Here is a 15,568-nt window from a genome sequence, read left to right on the forward strand (position 1 = left end):
CTGTACCAATGCAGACACATATATATGCAAAAAGTCCAATAATTGCACTTGAAAAACCCTAACATTTCCTTCTAATGTTGATGCAGAGAGAAAAGTAATTGTTAAAGTAATAAAGGAAACAAATCCCCCCTAGCCAGGTGAGTTACAAGTACTTATGCATCTATTAACATAGAACTAGAAACTGTAACTGGTCCCAAGGTGCTTTTCATGTGAATTTCTTTGGAATATGTTGAAGTGAAAGGAATGATGAGCAAGAAAAATAGAAGAAGCAGGTAAGCATGCAGTAGCTGATATGGGAAAGTGGCACATGAGGTCTAACCAGAGAAGTTAGACCCCTTCTCTTGCCTGCAGAGACCCCTCATGTCAATTTGATGCTTACTATCAGGACTCTCAGAGACTATTCACTCACCTTGCCAAAGTTTCATCAACAGGTCTCTGGTCCCTTGAGCACAGAAATACTAACTAAAAAGGGGGTGAAGTCCTTTTCACACAGGTGACAGGGAGCTAAATAGAATACAAGCCTTTCAGATTTTAAGTCTCAGAGTTTTACTCTTCAAGGAACCACCTTTTTTTCCAAAGAGCTACATCAAAGTACCAATTTACTTCTGTCTTATTACCTTCTTACATCCCACAAAAAAAAAAGTGGGGTGGGGGCAAATTCTAATAAAAGCACAAAAATCACCACTGCTTTTCTCTGTTTTCTTTTATCAAGTAATAAAAAGAAAGGATAAGTATCAGAAAGGTGCACAATTTTGAAAATAAAAAACATGAGGGAAATTTCATATAATTTTAGAACTGCACAAGCTCAGATTCTTAAACACAGCTCCAACATTGTTATGCTGTGATTGCACTGAAAACCAGGAGTAACACCTCAGCATTCAGGATTTCTGTGCAATATACTCACAACTGTTTGGGAAGGAAGACAGATTTTCCATGTTATCAATCTTGCCATGAATAGTGGAGTTAATCAAAACTCCCAGGACCTAATTCTGTGAAAATAGCCTGTGTGTCCTGCCCCTGGGGCAGCCTTTCATTATTGTTTTGGATTCCATGACAGTTTGCTCAGTGATTCAGACTGAAATTTTAGGAATCTCATTAGTAGAATTTTGCCAAGCTTTGGTAAGGTTCTAGAAAACAGTGCATTTCTAAAGCAGAAATTTGGGGTGTCTGATTTATGGCTTAAAGTAAGATGTTTAAGTCAAAAAAACAGACTTGAAATCACATTTTCAAAAAACAGTATTCCCATCAATTTTATCAACACTAAAAAACTGACTCACTGCACTGGGCAAGCATGCAGCCAGAGACTAAAATGCCATTTAACTGAACACGTGAGGCTGTTCCAGCTATTTATCAGACTTACAAAGACAAGACAAGACACTACCTAGTTTCAGAATCTTTTGCTTGAACTCAAAAAGCTACCCCCCCCCAAACAAACAAGAACTTTGATCATATTTACAGTTTACTTAAAATCTGTAAAATTTAGTTTGGGGAGTCATCTTCAACTGCTGAGCTGCCACTGAGTTGGGCAGAGTTTCACAGGACTTGCTGCAGGACACAAGCTGTCCTCACAAGCCATGCAGGGAACAAGTGCTATTTCAGAGAAGCTGACAAAATGCTCTATGCTGTGATGGTAAAACACTCTGTGCTTGCTGGTCTGAATATTACTTAATCATCAAACAACAATCCTGCTGTGCTGAGTACTGCACAAGGACACCAAGAGATAAACAGCTCTCACAAGTTCACAGCTTTAACAAACTTGATACATCACATGCTTCCTCCCCTCAGCCCCAAATCTGCAATGTGACAAAGCCTACACCGTATTACCAAAGCCATTATTATATTACATATATCACCAGACTGCAAAGAGAAGGGAAAAGGGAATAGGAGGAGGGGGAATTGGCTTTTCATGATCTTTCTCTTCAGTAAGAAAAAAATTCTCTCCCCCTTCATGGTGGTTTTTTTTCCCCTCATAAATCAATACTCATTTTCAAATCCAGAACACAAACTGCTCAGACTGAAATCACTCTAAGAAAAGCCAATTCTCAGCTATGTCCTACAGTCATAACTGCCTGGTCACGTGCTGGTACCATAATAGCCATTAAATAGCAAGTCAAGGAGCACCTGCAAATCCTCTTCCACTAATCTGAGGTTCACAGTTCAAGATTCCTTCTGTGGGGACTGACAATGTGATGGCTCACAGTGAAGTTGTGAGAGCTTAAATCTGACCACCTGTGAGAATCCCCAGGGTTTCTAAATGAGCACAGCACCCAAGCCCTGGAGAAACCTCCCATTAGGGCACCATGTGTACTATCAGGACAGGGAATCAAAAGACAGAGCACAAACCCAGTTCCTGCTCTGAGGATGAAACAGTTAATGGAGCAGAGAACAGCTGAAGAGACAGCAATTAGATCAGTTCACTCCACAATAATCTGAACAACTTCCTGAGAAAATTAGAGAGTAATTAATACTATATTACTTCACATAGTTTAGCCTATTTATTTGAACTCACATAGATACTATTGCATCTGCAAGCATGTATTTCTCATTAATAAATTCCATTATTCAAATTTGGGATTAAACTTTACTCCAACAGTAGGACATTGGGAATGGGATGCAGTGGGAAGAATAACATGCTATTTGGGAGCCTATGGAATATAGAGCATTACAAACACAAAAAGCAAGAAACATTTAATGGTCAGGAATACATTATCTCCAAATTTATTTCCTTAGCAGCAGCATTATTGCAGAATTCCTTAATCTTCTAAGATTTCACTTAGAGAAAACCTGGGCTTCACCTTCAAGCTATTCCTTTTAGTTTCATTTTTTAGTTATCCTATTTGCTTGAAAATGAACAAAAAAGCATACATGTACTTGTTTCTCTTTACAAACACGTGAAATACCACATAATGAACATAAAGTACCACACAAACCCAGTATTTCTGCATTTAGATAAATCCTTAAAGCCTGTCTCTGAATGCTGATTACAGAGGGGTCAGGTTTGAGCTTCAAAACGCAAAGCTATCAAAGAGGAGGTTTTTGTCATCTCTACATCTGAAGACTGGGTTCTAACAAAAATCCATCATGCAGGAAGAGTCAAAGTACCCAACACCATCCAAATCGGTGGGAGATGTTGCCAGCAACCTAACAAAGGAAACAAAATTCTGAACATTTTTCTGGTTAGAAACCATGTTCAAAGGGGTAACATAGTAACTCATGACCATTGCAGGTGCATATTAATAACCTTCCTACTTATTACTTACAAAAACATACCAAAGCAGGAGAGAGTTTAGTAAGTCAAGCACTTAAATTTTAAAACCCCAGACTTGACCATAACATGCTTGCTTCTTCACTCTGCCTGTCAGCAGGTAACAACATACTGTTACAGAGGAAACCCGATGCATGGCACAGACAGTACCTCAGGAAATGAATCACCCACAAAAAAAGACTTCAAGCACAAGTTTACGGACACTGCATCTGACCAAGGCATGGAAAATGTTCAGCACCCAACTTTAATGGCATGGAACTTTTTGTGCAATCACAAGGCAATTAAAATACCAAGTGCAGAAGACACAATGGGAAATGTGTAACAACAGGGCTATGTAAAATACCATATAGTAAAGTAGGGGGGGAAATTTGACTTTGAAACAAAAATGCACAAAATACCAAATTCTCCCAGAAGCACCCAGGCAGTGACTAGCACTGTTTCATCCTTCATTTCAGAAAGTGGATTAAATTTTGACTGTTTTCACTAGATCAAGAGACTGTAAAAAACACTTAATGCAAACAGCCTCGCAATTTTCCTTTAGCCATTCTGTTCTATGGCATGTTTGCAGGAAGACTGAATAGTAAAATTTCAAAAGCAAGCCTCAAACAAACTGCATTAAAGCTGATGGGAGAGATCCAGCATTTACTGACAAAAAGCAGTAACTCTGCTGGTATTCCTAAGCAGGTGTGTTGTTTACAATTTAGACTAAGTTTTATCTTATGCAAGTTTAAAAATAAAAATATTCCCAGAAGGCTAGCCCAGACTAATTTTACCCCTCTAACATAGCATAATATACCTTTTACAGGCTGAGCTAACCTGTAATAGCAAGACAGGTGTGTTCTAGTCAGCTCCTTCATATGGAACACAAAATGAGGCTTTGATGAGTTGAAAAGATGAGAAGATAAACAGCTTATCAAGTGAGCTTATTGAGACTGACTTTCTTTCATGACCCCAAAACGAAGGCTCTCTGCCCTTTTTCCTTCTGTTACTTTACCCACTTCAACACTTGGAAAACACCTAAATTTCACCTATGCTGTTGACATCTAGCTAGAAGCTGAAACTCATGCAGACTGAATAAAAATACGCTTAGAATATACATTGTCTAAGCAGATCAAAGGTCTCATCTGTCCTTTACATACTACCATTTCAGATTCATAATTATAGAAATCACATGCAAAAAAGCAGACCAAAGCTTGTACTTTAGTAGATAACTATTTACTTCACCTCCCAGATAACAAGTTAAGCACAAGCTACAAACTTAAAGCACAATTCCCTTTTGCCACAATCAGGCAGGGTGTCATTTTTCTATTCTCTAGGGCCCCAACAGAACATATGGACACATTTTTCTTGCCTGAAAGTAAGTCTCAAGTCCCCCTCTCACCAGCCTATCTTTTTCTAAACTTGAACTCAAGTTTCTTCAAATTTCATCATGCATCAGCATTCTTGCTCTATCTTCAAGTGAAAAATCAAAGCCAGACAGATCTAAAGCTCCACTCACTAATGCTGAGTAGTACAAAATAATTACTTCTTGGATGTTATATAGAACACTCCTGTTCATATCTAAGCATGACTTTTCCCCTTTTATTCCTGTAAAACCAGATCACAGTGACTTACTAGTCTGATCTACCCCATGCTTTCAAAATTACTTCTGCAGTGCTACAGCCACATCAGTTTTGTATTCATGGAATTGATTTCCCTGTCTTTTGTAAAAACTGCATTTCAGTCAGTCTTGCTCATTTCAAACATTCTTCCAGTTTAGAGACAAGGACCAGAATCTATAAATCATCGTGATAATGCAACTGTAAGATCCACATCTTGTACAGGGCATCCTGCTCATTACTGTCAGACCCCATTCATGTCCTCCTTGTAAGGTGACCAAAAACTACCGGGCACTTTTTCTCAATGAGCTACATATTCACAGTGATTTCATTTAGAAATGCTTTGTCTCTTAATGACCTCCTTTTCTCGTTCAGCACGAAGAGCAGCTATCAAAGTGGTTCTCATTTTTCTTGCAATAGCAGAACACTTAAAGTGGAACACGGAAATTAAATTTTTTATCCCTTGCCACCTTTCCAACTCTCCAGTGGCAGAGCTAGGAAAAAGCTATTCCAGGTTCTGCAGCCATTAGGAAAAGCCGGCTTTGGGGCTCCGCAGACACCATCACAGTTCTCAAGCTCCAAGGCTTCCTGCAGCAGCTGCCGAGCCCTGCAGCCCAGGGCACATCCCCGGCCTGGGTGCTGACTGCTGTGACTCACTGCTGCCGACAGCCCCACACACCCTCCGCAGCACGGCTCACACACCACCCGGAAACAAAGTTCTCCCTTCACGAGGAATGTGGTATTTCTCGTATTGATCACTCCTCGCGCTCTAGTCCACTCTGTAGCGTTATTAAAAACAAAACAAACACGCACGGCAGCCCTGAGTGTGACATGACATCACGAACTGCGCCTGCCCTGAGGACACTGTGGGACGGCGAGGCCGATTACCGTGAGCAGACAACAGCCCACAGAGCCTCCTTCGGCACCGGGGACTGCTCCGGGCGCTTGCTTTTCAGCAGAGCTGAGCCTAAACGCCCCGGCGAGGGCAGCGAGCGCCTGGGCAGCGCCGCCCGCCGAGCCGCCCCTCCTCACGCGGCCCTCTCTGAGGGAAACCTGCCCCGAGCAGCTCGGCGGACGGGCCCCGGCCGCTCCCCCCCTCCGAGCCCCTCACAGCCTCGCCACCCTCCGCCCTCACCGCCGCCCGAGCCCGCGGCCGCCCCGCGCTTACTTGAGGTGGTCCAAGGAGTGGATGCTGCGGGCGGCCTTCCCGTGCCCGCCGCCCACCCAGCTGCGGGAGCGGCCGAACATGCTGGCGGCGGCAGGCTGCTCCGACCCGCGGGCCCTACGGCCTCATAGCCCCGCGGGGCGGGCGGCGACCGGCGCGGAGCCTCGGCGGAGGCACCGCCGCGCAGGGCGCATGCGCGAGCGGGGCACGCCGGAAAGCGCCGGCCAGGCCACGCCCCCAGCCCGCCCCGCGCAGCTGCGGACTGCGAGTCCCAGGGAGCCCCGCGGGGGGCGGGGCCGAGCCTCACACAGGGGGCGGGGCGAGCATCATACAGGGGGCGGGGCGAGGCTCACACAGGGGGCGGGGCCCAGCCCTCAGGGGGCGGGGCCGAGCCCTCAGGGGGCGGTGCCTGGGCCGGGCGCGCTGGGGCGGCTCTCTGAGAACATGACAGAGTAAACGTAGCCTGAGCAAAAAAAGCCGGAACGTCAAACGTGTGCCTGTGCCTCCGAAATGCATTGTAACTTGAAGTAGAATTTGGCCCCTGACATTCCTCGTTCCATAAGCCAAACGGGGCTGTTCTGGGGGTCAGCTCCTGTGCTGGGAGAGGCAGCGTCAGAAATTCAGCTGCTGATATTCTCCCTGCCGAGGGTTTTCCAATAAGGATTGCACACTTACTTTTTAATCAGCTTAAAAATTAAGGAAGAGCGAAGAGAATGGGACCATTGTCTGTCTTGACCTAGTCTGGGATTTTTTTCCCCCTTTTAGCCAGAGAAATAAACAATCTATGTAAAAGCTGAAGAGTCTGTCAGCCAGTATCAAAACCGCACCGAGTTTGAATTCACGCCTTCGGAAATGTTTTGGTATAAGTCAAGTCTTGGGCAGCGAAGCCACACGTGCCCCGCAGCCGGGAGGGGCCCGGGCCCGCAGCGCTGCTCGGGGAGGCCTGCGGAGGTCACGGCAGAGGTCGTGAAACAACTTCAGGGGCTGCGGCAGAGCCCAAACCTGCCCGCGCTGCCCCGCTCGCCGGGCTGCGGCAGAGCTCGGCCTGGAGGAGCGGGCGGGCAAGAGTCGCGCAGCGCAAGCCGCCTCCGGTCCCTGCAGCCCCCGTGCAGCCACAGCGGGACCCGAATGCCGGCAACGCGGCAGAGGCGCCGGCGCCCGTCACGGCCGCCCCGCGGCAGCGGCAGCGCGCTGGTAAACAAGGGCGGCGTGCGGCGGGTCAGGCGCGGGGCGGGGAGCGAGGGGCGGGCGGGCACTCGGTCCTGCCGCGCAGGCCGGCCTCGCTGGCAGGTGCTCCGCGCCGACCTCCCAGCGCGCCTGCGGGCTCCTTCCGCGAAGTTTGCGGGCGGGTGGAGGAGGAGGAGGAGGGAGCCGCGGCGGGACTGCAGCAGCCGGGTTGGAGATGCCGCTGAGCAGCCTCCTGCCAGCGGCGGGGCTGCGGCAGCGCCGCTGAACCCGCGCTGGCCGCCAGCCCGCCCGCCGGGGCGTCTCTTTCTCCGGGGACTGAAGGGACCGAGCCGGCCGCTCCGCGCCCCTGCGGGGCTCGTCTCTTCCCAGGGTCCGGATCCGACTGCTCAGGGATTCTGCCCTTTGCTGCCACCGGGGCTGCGGCGTGCAGTCGTGCCCCGCTCCCGGCTCCGCCGCTGCCGCCCGCCCCCCCGCGCCGGCCGGGCGGGTCGGTGCCCGCTGCCCCTGCAGCCCCCACGGCTGCATGACCGCCGCGGTCTCGGCACGTCTGGATTCGGTGGAGTCCTGGGCCTTCCATGCGCTGCTGGTGCTGCCCTATATGTTTTACGTGGGCTTGTTCTTTGTCAACGTGCTGATCCTGTACTATGCCTTCCTGATGGAGTACATCGTCCTCAATGTGGGCATCGTCTTCCTGCCCGAGGATATGGACCAGGCTCTGGTGGATCTGGGGATGCTCTCCGACCCTGGCTCGGTGCTCTACGAGACGGACAGCGAGCTGGATGTCTTTGACGGGTACTTGGAGTGACGGCCCGGGGCGCTCGGAAGCGGCTGAGCGGTGCCGCCGCCCGGCCCGGGGCAGGGGCCCGGCGTCCCAGCATGGCCGCAGCTCGGGGACCGCCGCGGCCCCGGGGTGCCCTCGCTGCGCCGCGGCTCCTTCTGCGCAACAGCTTCCCTTCCAAATGACACCCGCCCCGCCGGTGCAGGAGCCGGAGGGGCAGCCGGGACCCGCTGCCGCCGGGCAGGCCCGCGGAGACGCAGAGGGCTCGCAGGGGCAGTAAGTAATTTCCCACTGTCCGGCGGGGGACAGCGCTCCGAGGCAGCGGGCACAGCGCCGGGGACACGCTCCGCCGCAGCTCCCGGCACGGGCGAGTGCTGCGGGCAGAGGGCCGGAGCTGCCCCCGCGCTTCCCCCGCCCGGCAGCACCGCGGCGTGTCCCCTCCGGGGGCGCAGCGTCTCTCCCCGCCCAGGGACTCATCCTCCGTGCCACTGCAGCTCTGCTCCTGGGGGCTGACTGACCAGCCGGGCAGCAACTTTGCTGATCCGGTCCTGAAAGCAGCCCTGAATCTAAATGAGCATCCCAGCTAATATTTATTACAATTCAGAGACCTTCCTCGAGCCGGCAATATATCTTAATCAGATATATTGCCCTTTAAAACCACTCTCTTTGATAGCGACAAACTACCCAGCTCACCATTCTTCGCATTTTAATTGTAGCACGAGGATTTGCTTGGTCAATTTTTTTCGTAGTTTTGAGTGATTTTAAACTCTGGAAATGCAGGGATTTAGCATTTTAAAACACTGAAATGCATTTGGGAAGAAAATCACTATTTCTAGCGAGGACTTTCTGTGCCAAATGTATGTTAATGAAAACATTCACAGTTTAAATTAAAATGTGTTAGCAAATCTGCCAGTAGATTTTTTAGCAAAATATTGTCTGTAAATCTGATAACCAGTTCAGGAATTTTTTTCCTTTTTTCTTTTTTTTCTATTTGGAATGATGGAAATAGAAAATTCAGTTAAAAGTATATAAATAAAACCTCGGTGAACACACTATACAAATATCAGTTAACATCAAGCTATTTTAAGAAGTCTTCTAATTGAAAAAACGCAAACCAGTCTTTCTTCTTGTAATTCTGCCCTTCATATAGGTTAAAATTATCTTCTAAATATTGCTAGTCAGAGTCTATATAAAGCTGTATTAGCTGATTTTGGTCAATAGTTCAGAAGGAAAAATTGGACATTTTTGGTGTTGGAGTAACATTGATTGCACAAACACAGCTGATCAAGGCTTGGTCAAAAGGCACGTGGGAGCCTAAAGAGGGAGTGAACAGATTTTGTTGCTACTGAAGAAATCTCACTGCATATATAGTCACTGCAAATGGAAGTGTCTATGCCAACATTTGGTGGTCCATCCCAAGCAACTGGATTAGAATCACTTCTGTTAGAATAGAAGGTGTGGAGCAGAACAAACCTCCCCATAAAACACAGTTGACTACTTTTGTGGTTGTCTCCTCCTTTTTCAGCTGGGCAAGTAACGTACATGCTCTGTATTCCTAGAAAGAAATTCCTAAAAACTAATGGAAATTTAAGCAAGATCTTTGGTGCTAAAAGCCATGTCCATTTTCTCCCCCAAAATACCTTTCCCCATACTCCAAATCTTATTACTGCAACACTATTTTATACAGGGATTAAAAATACTTTTTTCAAATCACTTTTTTTTCTGACTAGAATTTGTCATGATGAGTTGCATCTAGTTTTCAGGAAGACCTAAGAAGAGCAACAGACACAATTTTCCTCAGTGGATTTTTCCTACTATATGAGTATAGAATTTGATAGAATGTGTAGGGCCTGAGCACAACTCTATTCAGTGTAGATAAATTGGCTTCTTAAAATTTTCCTTCATATTAGTAAGATAAGCAGCTCTGGAAAATTCTTGATATTCTAACTATAAAACCCTCCATATGCAGAAATCAAATGCAGAGGTCTTCCCAAAGCTCAGAAGTAAGGCTCAGTCTCTATCCACCATGAGCCAATGGAGCTCTGCACAGGTACCAGCTCCAGCCTTGATCCTTTCATTTGGAAGCTGTCATGTCAGGTGGTGGTTTCCACTGAGAATCAAATCACAAATCCTTAAAGTTAGATCAATTCTTAGGCAGCAAAAAATTTACTGTCTTCCATCTATTTATATATTTAATTATACTCACAGACGTAGCAACCAGGCCACAAATTGCATAATTATTTAGCTGCCAGGCAAAGACTCAGTGTGTTACCATGAAGAGGGATTTGAGTTAATATCCTGGTTACAGGTTTCTTCACTGTTCTGTGCCATTCCTCCTCACCAGTTCCCTAGCAAAGCAGGCAGAAGAGGGCCCTAATTTGGAGCTGTGTTTTCTGCTTTGGGAGCAGCAGTAAGGCACTGAAAAGGAAGATTGAAATTCCTGTGGTGCCTTGCCTGCAGTGACCTGAGTTTGGTTTGAGAGTTAACCCCTGCTCTCCTGGCCTGGGAAGGTTTCCCACCTGTCCTGTTCCCTTGCACCCAGAAGTGCTGAGGATTCACAAGACGCTGCAGGAAGAATGGGTCTGTTTTGCCAGCAGTGATGAAAAATACATAGGCCTACTCTTTGCATTAAAGAGCAGTGTTCTTCATGTGACTCACCAGTGATTTCTGAGAACAACCAAAGAGCTATGATTAGCCTGAGCTGAAACCTTGCAGTGTCCTCTTTGCCTTTGGAAAGCGGTGCTCACACCCCGGGGTGAGTGACGTGTGACAGGGAAACAGAGGGGGCAAATCCCAAGGGGCCATTCTGCAGTATGGAAAGGCTAATTTAGATGTAAAAATAAAAGAACACATGGATCAGAACAGCTCTGCTCTCTGGCAGCAAAACCCTCACTTGAATAAACTCAATAGGAGGAAATTGATGTCCAAGTTTCTGAGCATAATAGGTGGCAGAGATTGAAGGCAGACAGCTAAGTAAGCAGCTGAAAAATGTTTCCTGGCCTGTTCAGATGAAGAAATTAATCTGTGTAAACTGAACAGAATTGAGCTCATTCGTGTCATCTATTGTTCTAGTGTGAGTGTACCAGGTTATTTACTATATTTGAAGACCCCTGGAATAAGGTCATATGACTGTTCTCATACTTTCATAAAATTGGATGTGACTCATCACAAAGTACTCCAACCAGAAAGAAAATGGGCAAAGGTAATCAATAATAAAAACTGAATAAGAAATGCTGAATTTATGTAAGCTTACAGTACACAATTTACCTGTATTTTTTCATAAGATGAATTATGATGAATATTTTCAGTGAGCAGAATCCAGCACTAAAAACCTGTGACTCAGCACTTCTGATGAATGCCAGCATCTAAATTCTGAATCAAAAAAATTGCTTAACTCCCCAGCTCATCAATATAGTGCCAATTAGAACTGCAGGCTCAGTGTCTATGAGACAGCAACCTCCTGTGCCTCTGTTCTGAAACGGAGATGTCCTGCAAAGGGCAGATCAGAAGAATGATGTCACTAGCACTGTCAGGATACATTTAAAAGTATCAGAATCCACTTCCTGACTTCTTACTTTTCAGGCTTTAAATATTAAAAATAAGGAGCAGAACAATCTGTTACTTATTTTACCTTGCCATTTTTCACTATTTCTCCCCTTTTTATAGAGACCTCCAAGGTGGTTTGTTGACTCCATGATACAGATCAGTTGGCTATTTGATGAGTTACAGTAGCAACAGGATTAAGAGCAATTGCTATGATTTTTACAACTGTGTTTTGAATTTCTAGATGTTATTAAAATTAATAGAAGTCCAGTGTTCAAACTCACCTGACAGCTCTGCTTTAAAGAGACATGTGTAGTTAACAGGAATTCCCTTCCAGATGGAAGGAAGGCAAAATCATGGTTTAACTGTCCATACAGGCTAATTAACCACAGCCATGGACAGTCCTATGTGAGTTTCTACCAAATGCATTTATTTATATAATGTAAAGAGAGTAAGCAGATTTTTCAAGAAGTTTTCAAACGCTGCTGTTAATAATGTGAATTAAAATGAGGCACAGAAATCAGAGAGATGTTCAATTTTTGATAGGAATAGTTCAGACCTGAGTATTACATGTGTTAAGAGCCTCAGCCACCAGTAACTTTAGAGAATAATTTTTTTAAAAGTCTGTGGTTCTTTCCTATAAAAATGAGGCTTTCTGTAATAAACTTGCTTCAATAGGTGGCATTAGCCAATTACCACTTATAAGCTGTCAAAGGAATTAAGAAATGAATCCAGTTTAGTTCTTCATATTTGTTTCCTCTGGAGGAGGAGCAAAGGGACACTACAGTTCAGCTAATAACTATCAATCCTAAAGTAGAAGAAAAGAATGATTTGTGTAGAGACATTTAGTCTCTAACTCTTTGAATTTGTCTCCTCATAAGAATCCTACCTTATGAGGAGTACAACTATCCCAAAAGATTAAATATGCACAAGTTGCTAAATCTTCCAATTTCTTCAGGGAAACTGTCAGACTGTCTTCCTTTTTGCAGTTGAATTTTATTACTTTGGCTACAGATTTGGAAAGTAAATTAGCTGAATAGTTTGAATAATGCTCTCTGAAGACACAAGGTAATATATGTTTCTAATATATGTGATAAAAAGGGCAAAGACAAATAGGAGCTATATATGGAAAATAATGGTATAATGGAAAATGGTGACATGCACTGAGCAATTGATTGCTGGGGAAAACTCCAGTTCAGTTCACAGACTTAAGGCTAAATACTGTTTGCAGGGCTCAAAAAAACCACCCCAAATGTGGGTGTAGAGCCCAAGCAGGCCATGAGATCTGAAACACTGCTGCAGAAAGTGAGGAAGCAGAAAGCAGCCAGTGCCAGGATGTGAAACAGTCACCATGTGTCCTTTGTTCCAGCCTGCATTGTGAGGAGCACTAACTTCAAAGACAGAATTAACAAAAATATCATGACTGAGCTGCTAATGCTAGAGTCATACAATTACAGCCATACTGTTAAATGCCTGCAGGTATGTTCTAGGCTATTGATAGTTCTAGTGCTGAGATTTTTAAAATATTTAAAAATATTTTCTACCTTTTCATTTTCCACTGTTTTCTGAAATTTTTGAAACTTTCTGTTAAAAAACAGGTTCCCATGAAATTTGAGGGACAGATTTCTAATCTGAAAATGAGAAAGGCAGGATTGAATATCCTGGCCAATTGTATAATTTACACCCCATTTAATATCTGCCACAACAAATTACAATCTTGGACTAGCAGCCCTACAGCAGTGTTCGGAACCTCCATTAGACAGCTTTATACTTTCCTTTGGAGGCCCAATACGTTTTGCTGTGCTATTTTTAAGTCAGCCTAGAATGTGATCTACAGTGCAGAATACTAACAACCTCACTGAACTGTCTGCTGTAGATCTGTCTAGAACTGTAGATCAGTTCTTAGTTCCACTTGGAAAGCAATCAGATAAACACGAAATGAGTAACCTGGTAGAGCTGCTGTTTCCCTTTTTCATATCCTCATTTTAAGAGAAAGGATTTTGAGCAGATGTGTACTGTTAGCAGGTACTGTAGCTGACAGACATTTGACAGAAATACCTCACTGGACACAGAAGTGCTTCTTGTTTCTGACCTAGTATCTACAGTAAGTGGCACACAAGAGCATGTGAAATGTGATGAGTCAGACCACGATCCCACAGCCCTGTGTTCCACCTCTGGGAGAGCACATGTCCCTGGGCAAAATCTGCAGGCTGTTCTCTTCGTTCTTTCCCAAATCTACAAGGTAGAATGCAGTATGTTAGAAGGCACATTGCTGCCCAGCCCTTTAGCAAATGTTTTCCAAACCTGCCACCCTTTGACCATTCAGTGCTCTGGATTTCCTTCCTATCAGTACAGCATCTTAATACCTGAGAGAGCTTATTTTCTGCAGTCTTGAAAATTTCTCTATTCATTCTCTTCTCTGAATCAGTAATGGAGATGAATAAAAATTGGTCCCTGGTATACCCTGATACTGAGTTCTTTCCTACCAAGCTTTACTCTTTGCTTCCAATCTTTTAATCCATAAAAGATTAATTCAATCCATAAAAGAACCTTTTCTGCAGTACTGTATCAACCTCATTGCTTTTGGCTTCCCGTAATGCCTTTGTAAGTGACACTATTGCTCTGTCTGTCCAAGCTCATGCAGAATGTGTGACCATCATATTTCATTCTTCATCCAGACTCACAAAGGGGAAGGAGGGAAGAGCTTTGCTCTTCCAGAGCCTTGCTCCACACACCACAGAAATGTCCTGAGCTGCAGGCAGCCAGGGGACCTGTTAGTGATCTTCTGTACCTCAGCTCATCCTCAACACAGACTCATTCCCAATCATTCCCTCTCAGACAGGATGCACCAGTCTACACTATATTAATTAGTCATCTGTAAGATCACAGGGCCAGATGGGTACAGTCACTAGTGCCCAGCACCTTCATAATCCACAGTTCTGGTTCTACCTAAAGAAATCTCAGCCTTGTCTTAACCTCTGATGATAATAAAATATCACCTCCTAACAGCAGTGGGATACTTTGACTCAGTCAAGGCAAAATGGATAGACTGGGATAAAGCACTCTTAACAGTGATTTATTCTTGTCAGCATGGAGAGTTACTCTGTATTTATGTGTTTTCTTTTAAACAGATTTATTAAGCACCTGAAATGGATTATGACAAGGTTAATGGATCAAGTCCTGGAAAGAAACTATACTCTGAAAGTAGAGACAATAATAAGGACAAGAGAACAAGAAGAAGAGTTGTCATCAGACCTTGTCAGTTGTGACTTCTCTTCGTGGTCTTTGCCTCTTGTATGTGCACTAACTGCAGTGATTCATGCACCATACTGGGCTTCCATAGGTCATTCTGGGATGGACTGTATGAAATAATGAGATAAACTATGTTCCATTATAACAGAAAATCAAGATTACTGTTACGCAGATTTGATAAACTTTTGAATAAATACCATGTCACCCAAATGGACACACTCTACATATAGCTTAAGCGAGTTTTACAATCACACGTTGAAAATTCTACCAGCCAGTAGTTCAAAGGCAGTGCTTTCTCAGGGGAAAATATGCAGGAGTGACTGAAGGAGGTTCTGTTCAGGGAGTATTATGGCAAGAACTGTGCTAGTAAGATATTTTATTTAAAATGAGGGTTTTGAAATAGATCAGAGAGTGAATTTTATATGTCAGATGGATTAATTATTTAACACAGGATACTTTGCAGACTGTTTAAGCTCACGATCCTATGTACAGATGTGAAAGCAATACAATAAAGACTGACCTTTTCCATGAAAAATTAAGCAGTTGTGTTGGAGTTGTTGTTTTTCAATTTGAACAGAATATAAATTAAATCTGCTTTCAAGGAAATACCAGTTTTCCTACAGGTACCTGCTGGTAGTTCCAGATTGCTGAGATGGCCAGCAGGAAATCCTTTTCATGAGCAGCTACTTAAAAAATCAGACCTGGACTGAAACATCAGGAGGTGCACTGGGGGGAACCCACATGTTATTTATTGAGGGCAGGCATTGGGCTGGTTTTGT

The 15,568-nt window shown here is 44.8% G+C and overlaps 3 protein-coding genes across 8 annotated transcripts in view; 2 read left to right on the forward strand and 1 right to left on the reverse strand.

The window, feature by feature from the left end:
• Positions 1–6,228, reverse strand: part of CLEC16A (C-type lectin domain containing 16A) — a 60,234-nt gene extending 54,006 nt beyond the window's left edge. For all 6 annotated transcript variants that reach the window (XM_085074848.1, XM_085074847.1, XM_085074852.1 and 3 more), the window contains exon 1: positions 6,032–6,228. In XM_085074848.1, coding sequence (XP_084930974.1) covers positions 6,032–6,111 — 80 coding nt within the window. In that variant the 5' untranslated portion in view covers positions 6,112–6,228. The remainder of the gene's footprint in view (positions 1–6,031) is intronic.
• A 247-nt stretch (positions 6,229–6,475) lies between these two features.
• Positions 6,476–15,328, forward strand: LOC146430843 (uncharacterized). The gene is made up of 2 exons (XM_085074855.1): positions 6,476–7,222; positions 14,669–15,328. The coding sequence occupies exons 1-2, from the start codon at positions 6,881–6,883 to the stop codon at positions 14,675–14,677; spliced, it is 351 nt and encodes a 116-aa protein (XP_084930981.1). The 5' UTR covers positions 6,476–6,880; the 3' UTR covers positions 14,678–15,328.
• DEXI (Dexi homolog) lies at positions 7,263–8,170 on the forward strand. Its single transcript, XM_085074856.1, has one exon. It carries the CDS (start codon positions 7,740–7,742, stop codon positions 8,019–8,021), a length of 282 nt encoding a protein of 93 aa, XP_084930982.1. The 5' UTR covers positions 7,263–7,739; the 3' UTR covers positions 8,022–8,170.
• Positions 15,329–15,568: the final 240 nt, after the last annotated feature.

The sequence above is a fragment of the Lichenostomus cassidix genome, chromosome 14 (assembly GCF_008360975.1).
Source record: "Lichenostomus cassidix isolate B80296 chromosome 14, HeHo_3.0, whole genome shotgun sequence".
Classification (NCBI taxonomy): domain Eukaryota; kingdom Metazoa; phylum Chordata; class Aves; order Passeriformes; family Meliphagidae; genus Lichenostomus; species Lichenostomus cassidix.